This window comes from Tasmannia lanceolata, unplaced genomic scaffold (assembly GCF_043159265.1).
Source record: "Tasmannia lanceolata isolate RefF3 unplaced genomic scaffold, GAP_Taslan_0.1 ptg000003l, whole genome shotgun sequence".
NCBI lineage: Eukaryota > Viridiplantae > Streptophyta > Magnoliopsida > Canellales > Winteraceae > Tasmannia > Tasmannia lanceolata.
In genome coordinates, this window is record NW_027518680.1 from 11,571,621 (window position 1) to 11,595,009 (window position 23,389).

Consider the following 23,389-nt stretch of genomic DNA (forward strand, 5'->3'; position numbering starts at 1 on the left):
ATATCGCTTCATGGCTATTCATGCGAACTAACTTGGATTATCTACTCAAAACAAACCATGTTTACACCGGATTACAACCATGGGACCGACACTAAAACGTCACTTACTCGAAATGGTATTTCGAAATTTTGTTTTTTTCGAAACTTTGGGAATTTCTTCGAAATTTGTAATAAAATAATTATTTTTTATTCTGTTAGAGTTTTGAACGAAATTACCGAAATTGGTCAAAATTTCATCCCAAAAAACCGGCGTTTCGTGCGCTAATAGCAAATTTCGCCCAAAATTTTGGGATTTTGGCTGAAATTTCAGTTTCGGATAAGTCCGAAGTTTTAGCTGAAACCTAAATTTAAAACCATGGTTGCACATCAGAGCAGCCACATAGGCTCACTTTTCAATAGATTTTATCTTCATTCACAAGGTGGCTGGTCTGACATGCAACAGTCCATCCGTGAAATGCCTTTTGGGATGGACGCCAGCATAGTTACCATTTTTTATTCAGGAAAGATTCAGTGAGGCAATTGTTTGGAAAATAAATAGCCAAATGTTTTGGAAGAGAGAAAAAAATCAGAAGACGCGCATGGATGTTTCTATTGACAATACATATTTACTATGCATGTACTTTCTAAACAACACAAAATACAAAGCATGGAAGGGTGGCTAATTGCATGTAAATTAAGTTTTTTTTTTTTTTTTTTTGAAAGATAAATTGCATGTAAATTAAGTTATGAGTCCAATTTTACTACAATACCGTTTCTAATAATTTTAAATGGGTTTTATTCTATAAACAATATATGAGAAATTGTTGAATTATTTGTCAAATTACTGTCTGGTTAGGAGAATTCAGGTTTAATTTCGAAAATTAAAATAAGTGACATGTTCTGAATTGTATTAGATCGTTACGAGTTTAAAATAGGGCATACGAAATTGTGATTTTTTCTGAAAAAATTACAATTATTCGAAGAATTTTGTAATTATTTTTGAAAGTTTAAAATGGGGCATAAAAAATTGAGGAGCTACATGTATTTTTCGTCATTAAACAAAGATTAAATGGAAGAAGGCAGTTCGGCAACCTGGATCTGCAATGCCCATTTCTCCCTATTCTGCCATTTGTGAAGCTAAAAATAAGAGAAGATGAGATCTTCCAAAGCGGTAGGGACTATCTTAAACCAATTGTTTCATTGAGGACTTATCAATTGAAAATCTGAACAGCTGAAAATACTATCTTGGAGGAAAAATCACAACTCATTTAGAAATAGTAAGCCTGTGATACATGCTTGAAGGTGGGAATTACCAGCAGTCTCTAGATTGGCACCCAAAGAAGCACAATGCCAATAGAACCATATTGTCAACCGGAAAGGGCCCAGGTTCAAATTTGAACTCTATTATATGAAACTCAATGAATGGAAATGATGTCTGGTGCAAAACATCAACAGGAGAATTATGTTGGGAGAAAATTTTATTAAGGACCATCTGATCAATCTTAGATGCAATGGCGATCAGAAGTGAGCCCCAGTTGATCCCGGCACCTTCTAAATGGTCAGTGCGAGTGGGGCCGAATGCCCATCGCCATGGCCATCAGATTGACCTATAGCCAGTTTCCAATTGGATCATGAACATAGAAAATTTTGAGTGGGGAGTTGTGGACTCTTTGACAAAGAAAGCTGTAAAAAAAAGATGCACATGGGGTGGGAAAGTGCCAAATTTGAAAAATAAGTCTAGATTGTGTTACTCCACAGAACAATTGGTGGATGTGAGTTTCACTATAGAAAAAAGTTGCAAAGGATATTGAAACCCAAATGATGCTTTAAGGTATGCTATGAGCAACAATGGTATCAAGAAATGAGGGCAGTATCATCTGTTACTCAACAATGGCAAATGATAAGCAGCAAGATAGTGAACAAAATTGAAAACTCGTGGCATATAAGAAGTATGCATTGTCATCATATTTACAATAAGAAATGTGAAGAAAACTTCCCAGAATCAGAGAGAAATTATTAGCACTCCAAATTCTATAGATCTAATATCAATCGAATTGAGTATAGACTCAGATGAAAGGCGAGCAGTAGTTTTGATATACAAGTGGAAATGCTCTGGATGAAACCCATCAATGTTCGAGGCGTGTAAACTATGATAATAGTGGGAATATATCAACTAAAAAGCGTGGGTTTCAGAGGCGACCTTGATCGAATAAATTTCGAGCGTTCCATAAAAGACCCCTTCTATATGTGAGAAATCACACTGATGACTTCTTCCACAGCCATTTTTTCTCTCCATCATCAAGGTTGCCCTCAGCCAAACCCAAGAAACTTAGGTGCGAATTGTAATAGAGGCTCCAAAGCACTAGGAGCAAACTTTCTACCAAAAAGGAAACAGAGGGAAGAGGGCTGGTTGTTGTACAAACAGGTATGACCCCCCTCAAGAACCTTCGTGAAAAAAGCCTCTGTAATATCAGCCTTCCCAAAAGTTGCTGGGTGGGCACCACCTCTCGACCAATCTACCCAAGTAATGCTTCTGTTCGCTATGAGATGCGGGGATTCAATACTTACCATGGTAGGGAAATAATGCTCATCCACATAGCATGCTGGTCTGCAGAATTCTTTGAATTTTGGGTAGTATTTGGTATCTTCAACTATATTGACTCCAAGCTTTCGGTTGACAGCAAACCACTGAGCGCCTTTACGCCACTGCGTGATGTTGACCTCGGGCGCCATGTTTGCATTATATCGGCCTCTTCCGTGGGGCCCAGGATCATCGAATGCACCAACAAAGCTTTGTCGGGATCTCCTCAAGTAGTTGTAAATGATGCTGAAGTTGTAGAAAGGAATGCATGACTCAGAGAGGAGTACGAACCATTCATTAGAGATATCAAGCAAAGCATTTGCAAGTAGTCGTCTCTCAGCATCACACATACTCATCCTGCCCCACTCTGTCACCTGCAGGTCAAGGCAAAAAATTAGAATTCCCTGACTTTATCCAGTGTGAACATACAAATAAATAATGTTTAAATTTTGCTGGTAGGGTATGTGTATAGCCAGGGGTTAAGGCCCAGATACAACATCTGCAGTCTAGCAAACCAAGGATTATAGGTTAGAGGGACAAGGCTATATAAAGGATTACAGTAATGCATATTAAAATAAATTGTCAGTATGGTGAAGACTCGAGAACTTGGTAGTTAATTTATTAGATTTCTATGTATGGATATATTAAATACATGACACAGTACAACTTTGTAAAAATTATGTACTTATATAGTTATATTAGCACACCATTGTGGATGGAGGACCGAAAAGAGAGATCCTGCCCCTTACCAGTTGCTAATTCCATTTCATACCTTAAACCTTCAAATAATTCTTTTGCCAGATCCATTCTCTTGCCACATCAAACAAAAAACAAGACTGCAATCCAACATATGATGTTGTACATGATGAGAGACTAATATACCAGTTAATAACGATAGTAGTTTTCAATTGAGTTGATAATTAGAAACCAATACAAGAACAAGCTTGGTAGTAACACAGATCTCCTTGGAGCCTTAGAGACCGTGATAGCGAAGTTGCTTCTAGTCTGGAGCACACAAGCCGCTACTCTTTCTTATTATTTTTTAATGCAGGTAAGCATGAAACGTGCCTAGATGGGTCCCATTTAGATTGGAATAAATTACTTTGTTATTTAGAGAATAAGATTAGATCTAGTAAGATTCAGATCTAGTAAGATCTAATATATTTAGTATCTTGATAGATTAGAATACTAATTTAGATTAGTATAATCTTTATTTAGTTATTTTTATTCTTATCATAAGATCTTTCTATGTTTATCTTAGAGTGCTTTATATGCGCACATGCTACTATAATGCAAGCCAATGAATGAAGAAATCATCTTAGAAATTGTGTCTTTTTGCACAAAGGAGGATTGATCCTTCCCTCGAAGTGGATCAAGAGGCTGATCTTCCCTCTAAGAAGATCAAAACCGTTGCAAACCGATTAGGGTTCATAACAATTGGTATCAGAGCCCTCGATCTTGCGTCATGGTTGTACCTTCAGAATTTTGGGAATCCATACGTGGAGATCTTCAGAAGATCAAAGCACTTGTTTTGGAAATGATGGAAAGACAAAAACAATTTGCGGAAGGCCTGAAAAAAATCAGCCTGACGATGGAGAAGCCTTGCACGATGAAAAAGAGGCGGCGAAATAGAAAAAGAGGAGAAAAGAAGAAGGGAGAAAGAAAGCATATAGAAGAAAAACTGAAGAAGCCACAAAAGAAAATCGCCGTTGATTTTCAATGTCCTCGAGTTCGACGAGTCCGCCACCGAAAAATCTGTCAATCGTCTCAGCCCGTCCAACGTCAACGTAAAGATCCTCGACCACAGCCATCCGTGCATCACCATCCAGACTATTCCAAAAAAACGCAACGAAAGAGCTTTGAGAAAGGCCAGATGATATCAGTTTTAAAATGGAGCCGCCTAAACTCTTGACGACATGGTTAATGATGACTAATTACAAGAGGGAGAGAAGAAGAACGGGACACAAGATCTCATTTTTCACCAACCAATTCTTAATCTCCAACCTTGAGGACAAGGTTGATTTCAAGAGGAGTGGAATGATAAGTGCCTAGATGATAAATGTGTTATTATTTGATTATCTCATATTCGTTTTAGATCATAGTTGATTAATTCTAAGATTTATTACTTTGTTAAATTAATATCATATTGGAGGGGTTAGATTCTTGATGTTGAAAATTACAGTGGGGAAAATAGAGTGGGGATGAAGCGAGGAAAGAGAAGCAGGGAAGAGGATTGGCAATGCCCTGATTATCGCTACCACAACTATGGATGGCGTTTTAGATGTAGAAGATGTTCTCGGGCTAGATTGTCGTCCTCCCCTCTGCCTCCTTGGGGTAGGAAAGGAGTATCTTTAGGGAGACCCAAACATGTCCAAGATAAAAGACTTGGGGCATGGTTTTGCTCCCCTTGTCAATACCTAAACTATAAATGGCGGGTTGATTGCCGCCGGTGTCATTCGATTAGATTATCATTAAAATGGATACCTCGATCTTCTAGGGTGTAATTAAGGATGATGAAAATAACCCTTGGCCTGACTCGGGTTCAATTTATCGCAACAAAAACTCAGCGGTTCCAACTTTATCTATTTCCAGTAAGGAAGTAGATGTGCGATTAGGTTCCCTCAGATACTGCTTGATTGGGAAAAGAAAAACCATAATGAGACTTTGCAGGATCTGTGGAAATGGGCACAAGTGTCATGGGAACTCCCGTTGTTACATTGCCCTTCTTTACCGGCAAAGGATGAAGTTCTCTTTATGTTTGATTCAAAATTGTAGGCATCCCAGATTCTTGTTAAGGGATCTGCGGCCTTGGACAACCATCTTCTCTCCCTCTCACCATGGAAAAAGGAATTTATTCAAGGAGAGGAGGCGCTTTGAGTTCGTTTTTATGGCATCCCTCTGCATGCCTGGGTTGTTTCTACGATGGAGGCATTAGGGGGCCTCTTTGGTAAGGTTGTAGAAACCAAGATGGAGGGCAACCATAAGAACTGCATGACTTTCGTTTCGGCTAAGATTCTAGCCCCTAAATGGCTCTTCCCTAATTCTGGTGTAAAGCTCAAAATCTTTGACTAGTACTATCCCATTGGGGTTGAGCTCTCGAAGGAAACCCCTGAATCTGCCATCCTGGAATCGGGTTCCTCCTTAGCGGCGGGCAGGCCTCCGGCGCCCTCAAGGCCCTTGTCTGGTGAGCCGTTGGGCCCCATTGGGATTTCAAATTCAAATTCAAATTTCCCTGCTAAGACGCCTGAGATTGAGCCGTTCCCTATTCCAGAAAAGGACATGATGGGACCTGAAAAGATGAATGAAGATTATTTGGGTTTGTTGGTGAGTCCCAAGTAACCTAACCCTTACCTTAGGCAGAAGCATGCCCCACACGCCAGGAAGAATTTCGCTAATCACGCCCCTGGCGGTTCTTACAAAGATTCAATCTTCACAGTCAGGGGATTAAATTCCCAAGATCATTTCATTATGAATAAAATGAGCACTATTTTGGGTTCCGAACCGGGTACACAGAAGAAATTTAGCAGATTGCTTAGGCTCCTAAAGTTCTATTCCAGGCCTCCTAGGTCTGGCCCTATCTATAGCTAAATTTGTAGCTGGGGTTCCCGGGGTGGAAAAAGCTATGACAATTAAAAGTAGTTGGATGTATTGATTTTTGTATTTTTGTTGGTAGCTAGGGAGGTGTATTGTCAAACTCATAACACTCTTCCCTAGGAGTGGAGGTTCCAAGGGTCTATAGTCTTTGGTTTTGCTATTAATAGGCCCTCTCCATCTCGTTTTGAAGAAAGGATCCTTATCAAAGTAGGAATGGCCTCCCTTGAGAATCCAGGAAGACCAGCTTCCCTTAGTAGTCAGCTTTCCCTCGCTCTTTTGTTCTGGGATTTCGCCAGGAATTTGGGGATTGGATGGAGACAAAATCAGCTCCACATTAAGGTGATGGGTTGCCGTATGATGGAGGAAGGACAGGAGATCAGCGACCCTTTGGAAGTCCTGATCCCGATTTTCTGGGTTGTATATCTGCTAGAGTCCCAGTTTCAGCATAGCATGGATGAATTTTTTTTAGGTTTTGATGGCTTGCCTAGATCACCAAACTAAATGGCTATCTAAATGGTGATAACAAGTCTGTTTTGAGGAAAGCCTTGCATGAGAGGGCCCAAATATGGCACTTTTTGTTGGATTCGATCTTTTGGGGGCCTTGGGGTAGTGCTATGGAATTTTGGGGGAGTGATGAAAACTCTCTAGATTATCACTCTAGATAGTAGGGAAGTAAGCTAGTTACTCGGCAGGATGGCAGCGCATGGATGGGTGGTCCCCACTGTAACGGATGAATTAGTAGATTTTCTTCGTTGGTTTTAGCTGGTCTAATAGTATGCTCCTGGCCATCCTTAATTGATTCTATGTATTACAAGTTGGACCTCTGGTCCCCAATGTAACTTCCATAGTATCAATAAAATTGTCATAAGTGCCTAGATGGTTCCCATTTAGATTGGAATAAATTACTTTGTTATTTAGAGAATAAGATCAGATCTTACTAGATTTGATATATTTAGTAGATTGATAGATTAAAATACTAATTTAGATTAGTATAATCTTTATTTAGTTATTTTTATTCTTATCATAAGATCTTTTTAGATCTTTCTATGTTTATCTTGGAGTGCTTTATATGCGCACATGCTACTGTAATGGAAGCCAATGAATGAAGAAATCACCTTAGAAATTGTGTCTTTTTGCACAAAGGAGGATTGATCCTTCCCTCGAAGTGGATCAAGAGGTTGATCTTCCCTCTAAGAAGATCAAAACCGTTGCGAACTGATTCGGGTTCGTAACAGAGCATTACTTTATTTCAACTTCTAAATTAGATAAGATAATGATGTATTGTAATTTATCAAATCTAAAGGTACCAATCCCATTATAGGTCAAGTGGCTTAGGGATGCCTTTTGCTTCTTTGGATGTCGAGTTGTTGTACATGGGTGAGAGCCTAGTATACCAGTTAATAACAATAATAGCTTTCAATTGAGTTGATGGTTGTTAAAGAATCATAGCACTACCTAATTGGTATATTATTCTTCTTTTGCAGTTGAGTGGTGGGTGTTATATGGGACAAATGCTCCCAAGATAGCCATCATAGCACTATCTCAGGGGGTGTCTTCCTCAGCTTGTGAGAGGAATTGGAGCACCTTCAACCTCATTCACTAAAGTGGTGTAATAAGCTTGGATATGGGAACCTATACCGACATAAACGTCCACAACAACATGCGGTTGAGGATGAAGCATATCAACGCTTCTCAAAACCGTTACGACTGCACAAACCCATTGATCTGACAGGCGTCTTCTATCAGGATGATTGGAGGACCATTATAGGAGTGGGAGGACAAAGCTCAGCTCACGGCAATTCATATACGAGATGATGATGATTGGGTCCCCGAGCTAACCGTCAATAGTGATAGGAGTATGAGCATTGGTGGTCGAAGTTCAAGTGGTGTTGGCATTGGGAGTTCCATCGGGTATGGCCCACATGGTTATGGACAGTTGAGTAAATCTTCTACGAGTGGGCGGGTTTAATAAGTGTATGGCTATGGGTGTACCCCTACAACACAAAGACAAAATAACAGGACAGGTTACATGAGTATGGGATCCCATATGACTTACGCGCACATGCACATGGGGGGATTACTCGTCATATGGGACAACACCGCCAATATCTGTTCATGCCATGTACCCACGTTTGGGATTATTAATCAGGTTGCGCAGTATGTGTTTGACCATTATAGCTAGTAGTACCAGCAATTCTACCTGGCTAACATGTCTTGGCAGGAGTACTACTTCATCGAGGACCAGATTCATCATTAGATGCACCGTGATCATCATAGAAGAGATCGGGATGAATTTCCAGATCCGTATTTTAGTTATTCCAGTCCAAAAATTAGCCAAGCGGCTTCTTGCTGCTTTCCCTGCCCGGGTGTATTGTACACAAATACACTATGCTATGTACGTCATTAACACACAGCCCCTCGCAAGTTGCTGCAGCTTGGCTTCTAGCAAATCAGACCCCTTTTCAAGAAATTGCAAGCATATTTGCTGTAGATTTTCATATATGACCTCATATTTCCAAACCTAGATCAGCTATGAATTTTGTCCGATCACTTCCGCCTTTGTGCCCTACATCAGCATGTAACTCTACATGGTATTGAGATAGGGTTGGGGCCCTTGGGGTAGATGGTATGGTTATCATGTTGTACTCCTTTGTATCGAGCATAGTATACTTATGTTGTACTTGTCTACTCAATACTCCTTCACTATATTGCATTATCTTTATGAAATTAAGGAATGGGATGAATTTCTCCCTACATTGTGTTTTGTGGCATTTATGTGATGGAGATCAACGCCCATTGCGCGTTTATTCTAGGCGTGGCCGCCCTCGGGGAGCCCCGTAGAGATCTTTTTATTATTATTTGTGTCCCTTAGGGATTTTTTGTTATTTTTAGTATTATTAGGGGTATTTTGGGCCATATTTGATTTATTAGGGTTATTTTAGTCTTTAGGGTGTTTTAGTTTTTAGAAACTCTTAATTAAGCAAGTTTCTTTCTTTTATGGTTTGTTAATTGCCTATTTATAGGCAAAGCTACAACTCTTGTGGGGACCTTTTGATGATTAATTGAATTGAATTGAGTTTTGAGTGCTTTCTCCTCCCTAACTTCTTCTTTTTCTTACCCTAATTCTTCTTTTCTTCTTCTTCTTCTTCTTCTCCTATTTCTCTTTTCAGCCTACATCAATTTGGTATCAGAGCCAAAAGATCCAAGATTCAGAGATTGCAGCCAAACAAGAAATTTTGTGCAATTTCCAATTTCCCCCAGCCAAACCCCGAACCAGTTCTCATCCGTAACCCCAAGCCACAGCCCACCAACTACCAACAGTGGCATCCAATAAAACAACCCAGATTAATAAACCTAAAATCTGTAACCCTAACCCTAACCCTTTCCACGCCCAACTCTCCACCTTGCTGCTGCCCTAACAACTTTAACCCTCAAAATCCCTACATCTCTAGCAACATCCTAGCCATAGCCGAGCCACCCCTTTCCCAAACCTCTTATCTATTGTTTTCTTGCATCCACCAAAACCGATCTATCAGCCATCAACATTCCTGATTCAAGTCACAGATCCTTCCAACTTCAAAAAAAAAGAAAGAAGGAAGAATCCCGACTGCTCTGTTTGGTTGCTTATTTTGGGGGGATTGTGGGAGTTTCAAATGCTTGAGATCTCCCCAAAACATGTTTGGTTGTCAATTAGACATTTGACCACTAGACAACTTCTAAACATCATTATTGCATTTTATCCTAGGTGGCGCCTAAGTGGCGGAGATGATCCCCCTCATAATTTTCTCCCTTTTTTCACCAAAATGGAGAAATGTGTGGGGAATTAGGAGAATCTCTCGTCTTATTATTTTTCTCTCTTTCTCTCTCTTCCAGCCTACATTTTGATAATGACACCCTACATTTTCCACTATTTTTCTCATGCAACCAAACACCACTCACAAATCTCCCTCCTAATCTTCTCCCAATCTTCCATGCTTGTCTTTTTCTCTTTGACTTCTTTTTCTCCCAATCTACCACCCATCTACAAGCAACCAAACAGAGCATACCTGTGCCGCCGCTCGTAGCGCCCCACACCGTGCCGAAGCTACCCCTCTTCGTCGGAGCTTCCCGCACGCCACCGCTATCCGCCGCCCGCACCTGGCCTCGTGCAACTCGTCGTAAGAAGAAGTCTAACTGGTTTCTTCGTAGCTAAGAAACCCAATTACTATTTGTCTTCAAGTAAAAGAATAGAAAGTAGGAAAGAAACACACACACCCTCTTTACTTGGCTCACCCCCCCCCCCCCCCCCCCCCTTTCTTAGACTCTAAATACTTAAGAGTATAGTTAACCCCCCTTCTTTTATTTGGACACCCCCCATGCCTTTAAGTGGTCAGTGACCAGTTAAGTCAAAAAAAAAGAGGGACTTATCACACCCCCCTTTCTTCCTTTGTGCACCCCTCACCAATTAACAAAGGCCAATTAAGCCCCCTCTTTTCCAGTAAGCACCCAAAAAAAAAAAAAAATAGAGAAATAGAATTTTCTTTTCTCCCCCCTCTACACTCTCTCCTTTTTCTTTCATTACTTTCTCTCTTGTTTTCGGGCTATTTCCGCTCGAAATTGGCCCGCGTCCTCAACACAAAAGTTGGCGCACACGACTAGCAGAGTTCATCCATCTTATTTTCAGCAGCAGACAGTGACTTTCAGCACCATTTCAGGAGTAATCTCAGCCGTCGATTACGTCCCATCATCCGATCAACATCTTTCTGCCATCCGATCGACGATCCGCGACAGAGCAGTTGTCAGGAAGACCACCAGGACTTCTTAGGCAATTAGTAGGCTACTAAGGTACGTATCTTCCTTATTGAATTCATGATTCAATATTTATATTGGTAGTTACACTGTTAAATTTGCACAAGGGCCCATATTCACCTTGTTTTCATCAAACCCTAATTTCCTCCACATTAAAACCCCTTTTCTCGTGTTTTTTCGAACCCTAATTTTACACCAACCTTAAGTAGTTTCCTTTATTAAGTACTTGTTTCCTTGCATTACATTAGCATAGTTTAGTTGCATTACTTTTAGTTATTTGCGTCGTATATCAGCCAAAACCCATTCTTTCCTTACTCGTAGTTCATGAGCATACAAACACGTTCACAAACCAAAATGGAAGACCGCGTTAAATCATTGGAGGACGAATTGAACACTCTTAGGGAGTCACAAGTACGAATTGAGAGAAGAACTACAACAACCGAAGCTTCGGTGCAACAAATCCTAGAAGAACTTAGGCAAATGAGACTCGCAAGGGGCAACCGCCCTGTAGAGAGTCAATTAGGTGACAGGCTAGCCACTCATGTGGATGGACCTGAGTCTCATATAGGCCGATCAGATAATACTGTTGAACACCCCGTAGTTCCAAGAGGCCCCCTTCTTCCTCTTCCCCAGGGCCAACAACCTATAGCAAGAGAAGTCAGCCCTAGGGCAGTCAATTTGCAAAGTCACAATGGTAGACAATACTTTGTCGACCAAACTGCTGATGATTATGTTGAAGAGGCACAATTCCATAGAGATGATCAATACCATTATGATCAGCCTAATCCTCAGGCTAGATATCAGGATCGTCGTGTCGATCAACGACCTCTAGATCGGAACAACTCTGACCAACAGGATGTCTTTAAACAGGTCAGACTTGAAGTTTCTAGTTTTGATGGAAGGATGGATCCAGGTGCCTTCCTTGACTGGTTAGCAGACCTAGAAGACTTCTTTGAGTGGTATAATATGAATGATTACCAGCGCGTGCGATTTTGTAAGATAGAGCTAGTAGAATCAGCCAAGCGTCATTGGCAATCTGTTCAAAAGGATCTAGGCCTTGGAGGACAGCTAGACGGTTTCTCTTGAGATGAGATGAAGACCATGCTAAGGAATAAGTATGTTCCCCCTTTCTATCAGTCTCAACTTAGGAGAAAAGTATTAGACTTGTCGCAATTGAACCTTACAGTCGCTGCAATATTAGACTTGGCTTAGAGAGGACGACCTTCGCCGTCTAGATCCTGACATCCTGGAGCAGTACCACTCTCTTCACTCTCCGGAGGAGAGTTCTTTTCAGCAGGAGGGAAATGATGGAGATCAACGCCCATTGCGCGTTTATTCTAGGCGGGGCCGCCCTCGGGGAGCCCCGTAGAGATCCTTTTATTATTATTTGTGCCCCTTAGGGATCTTTTTGTTATTTTTAGTGTTATTAGGGGTATTTTGGGGCATATATGATTTATTAGGGTTATTTTAGTCTTTAGGGTGTTTTAGTTTTTAAAAACTCTTAATTAAGCAAGTTTCTTTCTTTTATGGTTTGTTAATTGCCTATTTATAGGCAAAGCTACAACTCTTGTGGGGACCTTTTAATGATTAATTGAATTGAATTGAGTTTTGAGTGCTTTCTCCTCCCTAATTTCTTCATCTTCTTTCTTCTTCTCCTATTTCTCTTTTCAGCCTACATCATTATGCTTATATGGTTGTATACATTTTCAATTTAGAATGGGCCTTAAATTCCAGACATGCACAACAATGCATGTCACCAGGTGTTTGATCCTGTTTGTCTTACTTATGTGATGATTTCTAAGTGTGCATTTGTGCTTATTTTAGCATTACCTAGAGTTTCATCTTAAATTTTCATCATCTGCATGTGTTTCCATACACTTTTGTGATTTTTACAGGATTTTTACTGACATGAGAATGACCGATACAAACATGTTTCCTTTTCCGTCGTGATTGGCATGCATATTGAAACCAACATTGAAAATCATGCTCTTGGCATCCATGCATTCACACAAATCCCACTATCACTATCGTCCCCAGAGGTTATAGAACGCTTTATCCTATTGGCAAATTGCTTTTAAGAAACGGCCAACAACAAATTGCAACACAACATCAACTGCTACAAAATGGCATAATGAATGAGAAGCCACGGGTAGCATAACATCTATGATTTGTGGACACGGACACGAGTGTCGCGTGTGGACACGGACACGAGTGTCGTGTGTCGACACGACAAACTTCCAAAATTTAGAAACGGGGACACAACTAAAATAGGAAGTACATATAATCATAAATTTTGTACACAGATTTGTGTGTCGAGTTTCGACACGGATATGATGTGTCTGACATGACAACCTCTAAAAATCTAGAAATGGTGACCCACTGTCACAAGTACATACAAATAAAATTACTAATTACTATCATAATTTACAACAATATAAATATGGTATTCATTTAACAAACTAATAAACCTTATGATTAATCAACTATAATCTAAAACAAACATGAGACAATCATATAACAACACATTCATCAATTTAATTCATTCCTCTTTTGTCTCCAATATCTGAGAAAGATAGACCAATTGGATACAATGAATATAATATTGGAATACGAGTTTGTTTAGGGTTTTAGAATTGGAGAGGAGATATGACAACAAATATTAGTTAAGAAGAGCAAAAGGAAGAGTTACTAATAAAAGAGGTAAACACAATATTCAATAATAAAATAGAATGTCGCACTTCACATGGTAGAAAAAAGTGTCAAAATGCCCACATGCCCACATGAAGTCTGACACTTCATGCATTACATTTAAAAGTGTCGAAAGGAGAGTCGACATACGTGTCATATCGGACACGGCACAACACGTGTGTCTGCAATAAATTCAAAGTATCAGCCTAGCAATAAATTCGAAGTATCGGCCAAATCATAGCATAACATAAACAACTACCACATGGAGTGAGTGGCTTAGCATTCACTCTCTTCGGTTATTGATGACCACTCAAATCTTCTTGTATAATACATGCACAGATATAGGATAATTTAAGAAGTGTATTTGTTATTTAAGCTTGGGACATCATTCTAGAGTAAGTCATCATCCTTTTCCAACCAGCCTGAGACGCACAAGGTCTCTATACCAGAAATCACCTTTAAAAACTAATACATAACCAGGTTAAAAATGTCTTCACCCCTTCATTTTGCCTAGTAAAATTGAGAACTGATAAGTGGTTTTATAGTCAACTTTGTTAGTTTGATTTTTTATATATCCTTTCATGGCTTAACCTAGTCACAAACATCTTTCACTTCTATAAACTCTTCGAGCATCAAACAGATATAATGTTCGCTCAAGGGTTCAAACAAGAGCTCAATCTTCATCGATAAATTTCTTTCAACTATCTACAAAAAACGAATAAAATTCTTGCAACTTTGTAGTTATATTGCCTTCCATAATCTGCTGAAGGCTCCTATCATATTTACTCCATGACCTTGTTACACAACTTGCACATGTTTTATCGGTCTGGAAACAAATTCTCCATTTTCATCAATAAATTTCTTGCAACTACACCCCCACCGTTAGATTAGTTGCACAAGTTTTTGGTGCTTTTCTATTTATGATGAACAATTCATCAATGATAGTAATACACCCATAAAACATAACGATGCATCCTAATCCATCTAGCATCTCCCTGAAAACATTAGTATGACTCTTGGCATAAGCTACTAACTCATCTGAATTCAGACCCTGACCTCAGATGCACTTGGACAGTCTATTCCAAGAACCACATTGTGCTATATATAGTTGAGATTACCACATGAGAACGGAGTTGAGAATAGAAAAATAATTTCTGGCAATCACTCTATAAAACATTTTCCTCATGTCATGATGCTTCTATCCCCAAGTCTGTATGAAGGTATACACATGCAGGGGGTCAATGGCCCTACACCTAGTGGGTACTTCATAAAATGTAGAAACCAAACCTCACCCCTCTGTTGTCTCTCTTGTGCATGGTCTGCTTTTGATGGAGCTAAATTGGACACTCGTGGTCATGACGGAGCTAATGAGGGGCCTACAGATGTGGTTTCTATTGTGTCCGATAGGGAAGGTCCGTATCCTGTGAGTTGTGTATGCTTAATTTTCCGAAAGCATACATGTCCCTATCAAACCGCTCACATGATCTCAGCACTGTTCTAATCATTTGACAGTCTTCATATGCTATGCATTGTTTCTTCTTCCACAAGTTCTCCCACAGCCACCCTCATTTCTTCCATATCTTCTAGACCATTAGACTACTTTGTTCTAACACCCGGAATCCTAGTCAGTTGGCATTTAAAGTAATTCATCCTTCCATCAACAACCATACTATACTAAGCCAATCATATCTTCTGCCCATTGCCCATTATGTTGGTGCTCAAGTGCAGCATTCAAACATGATTACACTGGGAACTGCCCCTTCCTGTCTTCTTCCATTTGCATAACACTTCTATATCTATTCATGACTTTCCAACATCAGCCCCTCTCTAGGGGGCAACCAATCACAATGGTACCCACGCCAAATGGAATTGAAAAACCCCCACAGCCACCTCACTCACACATCCTCTATTCTCTCAACAAAATTTCTTAAAGCATCACCACATACGCCTCATTCTTTCTAATAAACTCCTTAATGTGCGCCCTACCATACACTATCAAAAACCCCAATAATCCAAAAAGCTTTTCATGGTAAAACATGCTCATGAAAATTCTCTTTCACACTCTGCCTACTCTCTCCATTCAAGCATCTAACCTCGATCCGTTTGCGTAGTTAATTGTGGCCACAAGGTTTAAGTTCATGCAGATTTCAATCCTTCAACCTCCTTTGAAACACTCCTTCACACCCCCTTCTTTTTCTCCTCTCTAATAATCTCTTGGGCTATGCTTGGTTGCACAAACGCTTGGCATTCATTGGAATCTCACAGCCAATGAATGCCGATTCCATGTCTGAATTGCAATGAAGTTTCACTTGACTCCCCAACATGTTTGAGAGTTGAGACATCATTATTGCTTTTTTTCCTATGTGGCACTCATATGGCACTAATGACCCCCCTACTCATCTTCCAACCAAATTCTACCAAACTGTAAAATTTTGATAGAAGAATAGTGGAAAAGGTTCTCTCTCTCTTCACACTATATTGGTAATGACACCCCTACTTTTCCTACTACTCTCCGAGAGAACTAACGCGCAACCAAACACTACTTACCACTATTCCACTATTCTCTAAGTAGTAATTCTAGACATCTTCTATGCTTGTCTCCTCCCTTTTGACTTCTTATTCCACACACCATCCCCCCCCCCCCCCCCCCCCTCCTCTCGCACGCAACCGAACATAGCCTTAAACAACACTAATTTTATCCATGAAGCCAATGACGGATAGTTGTTGCCTTACCCATTTCTTCTACCTCCAAGCGCAGCATCCTGCAATACCACATCGTTGATGGTGTGAGATCAATATGACTTGATCTTCATCCACTGAATCAGCCATCTAACCAAGCAATTACCTTTGCAGCTAAATCTTCCATGAGCTATCTAATGGAAGGAGCCCAAGCCCAAGTACAGGAAGCTTTATCCTAGTAGAAAAGCCTGGTTTGGAAGCCATTAGCACCCTTTTCGACCAAGAAGACTGTTGACACGTTATCAACCAACCAAATTCAATGCTGTGAATGATCTGGAAACTCATGGAGAAAACCCGGCTCTTGACGAAACTTTGCTGAACACAAAATCCGAGTCTCCACTTTCACAGTCACTGTCCAAAAAGCACGCTCCTTTATGGATTGTATTTGGAATCACTAAACTTCCACAATTGTATCAGTCTAAAGCCTTTAGAAGAAACAAAGAAAACTCCCAACCTATGGTCAAAGCAAGAAATATTCATCTCAAGAGAACTCCAACCATCCATATCACAAAAAATGGAGAGCAACGTACGCAAAGCAGGATTGAACAATAATGGGCCACAAATATGCAGACCACATAACTTGAAACATAGATGAGAGGAGCCACCCATTGGTTTGGGATGAGGTGATCTGTTAAGATTAGTACTTAAAACAACAAAAGGCGCGACCATTTGAAAAACTAAAAACGTGTTATATAGGTAGAGGAGCACATAAGCAGCTCATCTTGCTTAAACGAGCCATATCATACTCTTTGTTTTCAGTAAGTGTTAATGGTGAGACTAGGGTTTTCTTTAGCTCATCCAGGGGCCTGTGTCAAGATGATGCTCTTTCTTACTGCTATTCATTATTGCAAAAGAAGTCCGTAATAGTGGGCTTAAAAAACCTCCAATAGAGGGTAAGGCAGACAACTATTTTTGCTCTAAAGAATGCATCGCCATTTCTTACTGTCTATTTGCTGATGATGCGACTGTTCTCCAATGGCAAGAAACGGACGATTAATAATATAATGAAGTTTGTGAATGCTTATGAATTAGCTTCCAGGAAGCTTATTAATAGAGAAAATAGCTGTTTTTCATGCTCTGACAGGGTTCTTGATGAGGAGGATGATAAATATGGCTACAGGGTTGACTTACAAAAGGTTTCTTATGGACTACTTGGGAGCTCCTCTATATAAGGGGCGGTTAAAGATATTGTACTTTGGAAAAACTTATTGATCGAATTCGGATGCGAGTTGAAGGATGGAAAGGAAAGCTTTTATCATTGAGAGGTAAGCTCATTCTCCTTAACCATGTTATGTCTTCTATCCTATATACATCTTGTCTGCCTCAAAGCCACCTATTGATGCTATTAGACGCATTGAAAATATTTTTGTTAATGTTTGTTGGGGCACCATGGAACATGGCAAAAAGTACCACTGAGTTGCAAGGAGAGACTATGCAAGCCAAAAGAAGGAGGCTTTGGAATTAAATCCTTGAGGGATTTTAGTAACATTAGTAGAATCAAGAGTATCCATAACTTGCACACAAGGCCGGATCTTTGGTGTGAGTTCATAAAGTCCACATACTTAAAAGGAGAAAGATTTTACTTGGCTGGAAATTCCAAACAGGAAGGATATGCTACACATGAAAGAAGAGTGGTCGAGTAGTAGCAGATGGATCATTGGCAGAGGTAATATTGCTTTCTGGACTGATAGTTCGTTTGGTAGGTCTCCTCTTATGAATTTTGTTACTAATCTGGCTGATTTAAATGCGATGCTCAAAGTAAAGGATGTGATGAATAACAAATGTGAATGGAATCTTTTTCTTGTGGAGAACAATCTTCCACAAGGAGTCACAGACACCATTATTACTTCCACTGTGAAGCTTTCTGATCGAGAAGATGAACTGATTTGGTCTCTTAATAACTCAGATAATTTTTTTTCCACGAAGTCTGCATCGAATTTGGTGAGAAATAAGAATTCAAAAAAAAAAAAAAAAGTAGCCGAATTTCATTTGGAAAGACCTTCAGACAAAAATCTGCTCTTTTGTTATGGAAAATTTTCATGAAAGACGTCCCGGTTCACAATAGATTGAAGGATAATTTTATCTCTACTCATTCCATGTGTACTTGGTGTACTAGGACAAGGGAAGGGGATCTTGACCATGTTTTTGTGGATAGTGATATGGGGCTATTTCGCTTCATACTTACAAGTGCCTATAATTGAGAATCGAGCAATAAATGTTAGGATTATTCAATGATTTGACGTACCTAGGAGGAAAAGTAAAACATATTTTGGGTTTGTTTTGAAAGTCATCACATCTATCATCACCTGGAAGATTTGGAAGCAAAGATGCTCTCATTGGATGGAAGGTAAGACCAAACCTATAAAAAGTATTATCAAGGAGGTTATGGTATGGGAAAAGGTTCTTTCAAGCTCTTTAAAGCCTTCTTTAGATTGCCTGCCGACCAAAGTTCAGGCCCTTGGGGTTATTGATATCACGCCTAATCCGATGAAAATTCCGAGGCTGTGTCGTGTGAAGTGGATCAAGCCCAAGAAGAATGAGTTCAAATTAAATACGGATAATGCCTCCAAAGGCAATCTTGGCAAATTAGGTGGAGGAATCATAAGAAACCATAAAGATGACATTCTATTTGCCTTTTCCAATTTTTATGACAATCACACTAACATGCAGGCAGATACTAGAAGTATGTTGATGGGCTGAGGTACTGTAAAGTATTTGGTCTATCAAACATTTGGCTTGAAGCAGACAATAAAATCTTGATTGATATGTTCATTGACAAGAATCAGCCTCCATGGTCCATTAAATATTATTGGTAAGTGCTTCAATCTTTGGTTTTAGAGAGAGACTAAAAAGGTTGCTGACTCTGGCTAGTTTTGCCTGTAAAGGAAAAGAGAATCATGCATACTGGCAGTGGAAGAATCTTCCTAGAAGGGCTAGGGGCACTTTAAGATGTGACTCTTTGGGCATCCCTTATATCCATTGTAAATAATTTTCCTTTTGGCCACGTCTGGCTGCCAGGAAATGTTTTTCCTGACAAATCGTCATCTCCTAGTGTAAATTGGAGAGAAATCAGGAAACAAAATCCCGGAGACGACGTCTCGAGTGAAGGGAAGATGCAAAAAATCCGGTAATTGAAATCTCTACTGAAAACCGAATCAATCCTTTCCTGGTTTTTACCAACTTCTCAACCCCAGACTCATCGGTTTTGGGATTTTGTTTGCAGACTTTTAGCAGCCTTCACCCTAATCTCCACTTGGAGATGGCGATTTGTCAGGGAAAACATTTTTTGGCAGCCAGACGTGCCCTTTATTTTGTGTTTGAGGTAAGGTGGTGTGTCCCCCTCTTGTACTTCTTTTATTCATCATACAAATTCCAGGTGTCACCCTGGGTTCCAAGATAAATTCCGGGTTAAAAGAAAACAAAGAAAAAGAGCAGCTCACCCTGCTCTGGATATCTTGGGGACTCCTCACTCTTTTTCTTCCAGGGAACATATACCTCCGACGGGAAAGAATAAACATAAAAAGTTTAACAAATTTAACAAATTTAAAATGTAATTTCATATATTTCAACAGACCTTTTAATATGTAGATCCTCCAAAGAAATCCCTTACTTCAAATTGGACATATGTGCACAATAACAATTCGGCAAAACAAAACTCAACTCAACTCAACAATTCGGCAAAACATAAAACGGAATTTCATTTTTTATTTTTTCACTTCTGAGAATCTTGCTGACATGAAAACTCATAACTAAATCTTGGTATTAGAAAATATCCTAAGAGGATGAGATCGATGATCTATGATGAAGAGAGGGTTTCCATCAACGACCCAACGCACAAAGGATTGTGGGGAGATCTTCTTCGTAAGCAATGAAAACTACTCTAGTTAGAGTCTCAAGACAGGCCGTTCACATTGTATAGCCTTTGGGGTGTGTCACGGTCAAACACACCCATTCGCCGCTATACAAACACTCTTTCTTCAAACTACTGTTGAATGCAGAAAGGGCTGCAAGGAGGCAAAACTGGGAAGCTAATAAGGCGGTGGGTATCCGGCTTGTGGAAGAAAGGATTGCGAGTAGAAAAAATCTTGGATTTTTGGATCGAGTTCCGGAGGACCTCCTCCTTGATATGCCGGATTTCCAAATCCAGCATATAATGAAGGAGTTGGAAAAATGTTCGGCATAGGCGAGTCGTCTAAAAGTACAAACTGAATGACTATCTAGATGGTGATGACAAGTCTGTTTTGATGAATGCCATGCTTTTCCACCCGATTTGCAAAGATGGGAGCCGGATCTCAAGAAATAAAGGATCTTGTTGAGGCTTCTAAAGGTTTCAGAAGGGGTTTATGCTAGGAGAAGACAATCTTTCTAAGGGTTTTGAAAGGGAATTGAGTTTTTGGTCTGGGTGTAGTGTAAGGTCTGCCCATAGCTTGGTGCAAGAAGAGAAGGTCTTGATTTCTGTTGTTTTTGTTCGACTTTCTGGCTCAAGGTATATCCTGGCCAACTTCGTCTGTTACTATGTAATGGCAAGAGGGACTCTTGGTCCCCAATGTAATTTTTAGAGTATTAATGAAAGTTCGTCATCTTTCAAAAAAAAAAAAAAAAACTTATAACTACATAATTGAATCAAAAAGAAGAAAACAAAAGGAACAAGACCAGACTTAAAAGGATGATTCACTCTAGAGCTTATTCATGAGTTGTTCCATTAATATCAGATGAATCCATGTGAACAATTTTGGAATGGCATAAAAAAGGCTTTAGAATTTAACATGAATATACTTCCCCAGTAATTGACCCAACAATCATGTGATGGCTCTCAAGAAAGTTACACTGAGATGATAGTCATCTGACTACAGGAACCTTGATCTTGCTTAAACTATTGATTTCCATTTTGTTATGTATCAGATGACTATTTTTTCTACCCAACAAAAAAAGAGATAGTCATCTGATACATAACAAATGGAAATCAATAGTTTAAGCAAGATCAAGGTTCCTACTGGCACTCAAATAATGAAGGCTGGGGGGATAGGAGAGGTTGCACCTTCTTGATCTTTAGGATAAATTGGTCTGAAAGATGAAGGGAGTAATAACATCAGATGAAAATGAAAAGAATGCTTTTATTCCCTCATGTAAATTACATGAGCCAGTAGGTACAACTAGAAAAGAACAAACCTCAAGAGAATTGTTCTATTTGTGAGCAAAGAAGGATCTCCAAGCCTTCTCCATATGGTCAAGAAAGAATGTTAAATTGACAGCACTGTTTGTTTTGGATTCTAAGAACATATTGAGAGTATAAAACTGATTGTTGGACTCAGAATTAAACGCAAAATTGGACTCAAAATTAAATGTAATCTTGAGTCAAACAATCTGTTTTGGACTCGCAATCGGTTCTCAAAATCCTAACAGGGCCAACAACTTGTACTCCTAAGCACAAATGAAAAAAAAAAAAAAACCAGAAATGCCAACAAGCACATCTAAATAATGCAAACATACAAGGTAACCTAGATAACCAAAAAGTAATACCACAACTGGCTGAATTCAGAAGTAAAAATAATAATAATAATAATAAATAATAAAAAAAAATTGCATTTTTTATGGAGAATTATCATCATCAATCACATAAACAAGAAAAATTACCTGGCTAGGGATCTGCCTCTGATAGAATTTCGATGTGGGCGAAAAAGTGGGACGATAAGACGGCAGCGAATGAACATAGATTGAGTAAAGCCCTTCATGCCCATCTAGAAACTTCTCCCAAATAGGATACAAGGGCAAAGGACCTCTAGTTAAGAACATGAAGGCAACCTTAGGAACCCTTCTAAAAGGATACTTTTTCACATGAGGAACAAGAGAAGCCCTCCAAAACAGCTCTTCATCATTCATACTGTGCATCAAACTGGATGGGGGTTTGATCCAACGGTCAATATTATTCGGTTCATGTAAACAAAGCTGAAAACCAGTCCTAGTAACGGGCACAACATTTTGAACTGTGAAATATCGAGTCATATACATGCTGAGGATTGAAAACCCTAGACCTAGAACCAGAAAAATCGCGAAGAATTTGAGCAGATTGAAGGGGAAAATCCTGGATTGACATCTAGCTGTTGAATCCTTGCCATCTTCTATGGAAGAAACCCTTGGTTGCATCTTAAAAATTGAAAATTGATTGCCCTTCTAAATTGGGTTCTCTTAGAAACCCTAGATTTTATCAGATTCCAGGCTTTTTTTGTATTGAAAACTCTGGTAGAAATTTCAAAGAAGAAAAAGGCCTAGATAGGGATTTCTGGGTCATGCTTCTTTCTCTATGAAGAGATTTGCAAAAGAAGAAAAGTCATATGGGTAAAAAGCTAAATGAATAAGGGGCATTTAATGGGCTTTTTTACTATCTTGTAGAGGGATTTTTGTTTTTGTTTTTTACATAATAGAAGATTGGAAGAAGAATGGTTGGGTCAAAAAGGAATAAGATAGGAAGGTGGCAAGATGAGAAGTCCAAAGAGGTGGGTATCTTTTAATTCTTAACAGCAAAAGGTGGGTGGAGAATCTTGGAAAGTACTGTTTGGATTCTTTGTGGGGAGGCCATATATGCATTTATTTTTAGGATTCTATATGGGTAATGGCCCTGCCTTGTGTGTTTTAAATGTCTTTAGTCTAAGTGGAAAGAATGTAAGGGACATATTTTAGGGAGAGTGGGAAGCATGTGTTTTTTTCTGTTCTTGAAGGGGGTGTCTGATGGAAATAGGTGGGAGTTTATTAACCACATTGGTTTGGAAAACCATATATGAGTTGCTTAACCACATTGGTTTGGAAAACAATAAGAATTTCAAAGTTTTTTTTTTTTTTTCAATGGCAGAATTTCAGAGTATTATTTGGAATTCAATTCATTCAATACTTCTAATGCTAGATCACAATCAAAGGGTCAAGATCTGATAATGATCCACAATTAAATCCGCAAATGATGGAAGAAAGTTGTCTATGGATTATGACTCTATTGCGACTAAGTGCACCACCTGAAAATCAGCCATTC

The 23,389-nt window shown here is 39.4% G+C and overlaps 1 protein-coding gene across 1 annotated transcript; it reads right to left on the reverse strand.

Annotated features, from left to right (window-relative positions):
* Window positions 1-1,891: 1,891 nt before the first annotated feature.
* Window positions 1,892-22,829, reverse strand: LOC143851115 (glycosyltransferase BC10-like). Its single transcript, XM_077360445.1, has 2 exons — window positions 22,003-22,829; window positions 1,892-2,933 (listed from the first exon to the last, which is right to left on the reverse strand). Exons 1-2 carry the CDS (start codon window positions 22,510-22,512, stop codon window positions 2,289-2,291), a joined length of 1,155 nt encoding a protein of 384 aa, XP_077216560.1. The 5' UTR covers window positions 22,513-22,829; the 3' UTR covers window positions 1,892-2,288.
* Between the last annotated feature and the right edge of the window lie 560 nt (window positions 22,830-23,389).

Excerpts from the sequence above, each read along its gene's own strand:
- LOC143851115 (XM_077360445.1), bottom strand. The coding sequence starts at position 22,512 with ATGCAACCAAGGGTTTCTTCCATAGAAGATGGCAAGGATTCAACAGCT. Across the intron at positions 2,934-22,002 it reads AGAGGCAGATCCCTAGCCAG|GTGACAGAGTGGGGCAGGAT; the intron begins GTAATTTTTCTT and ends CTTGACCTGCAG.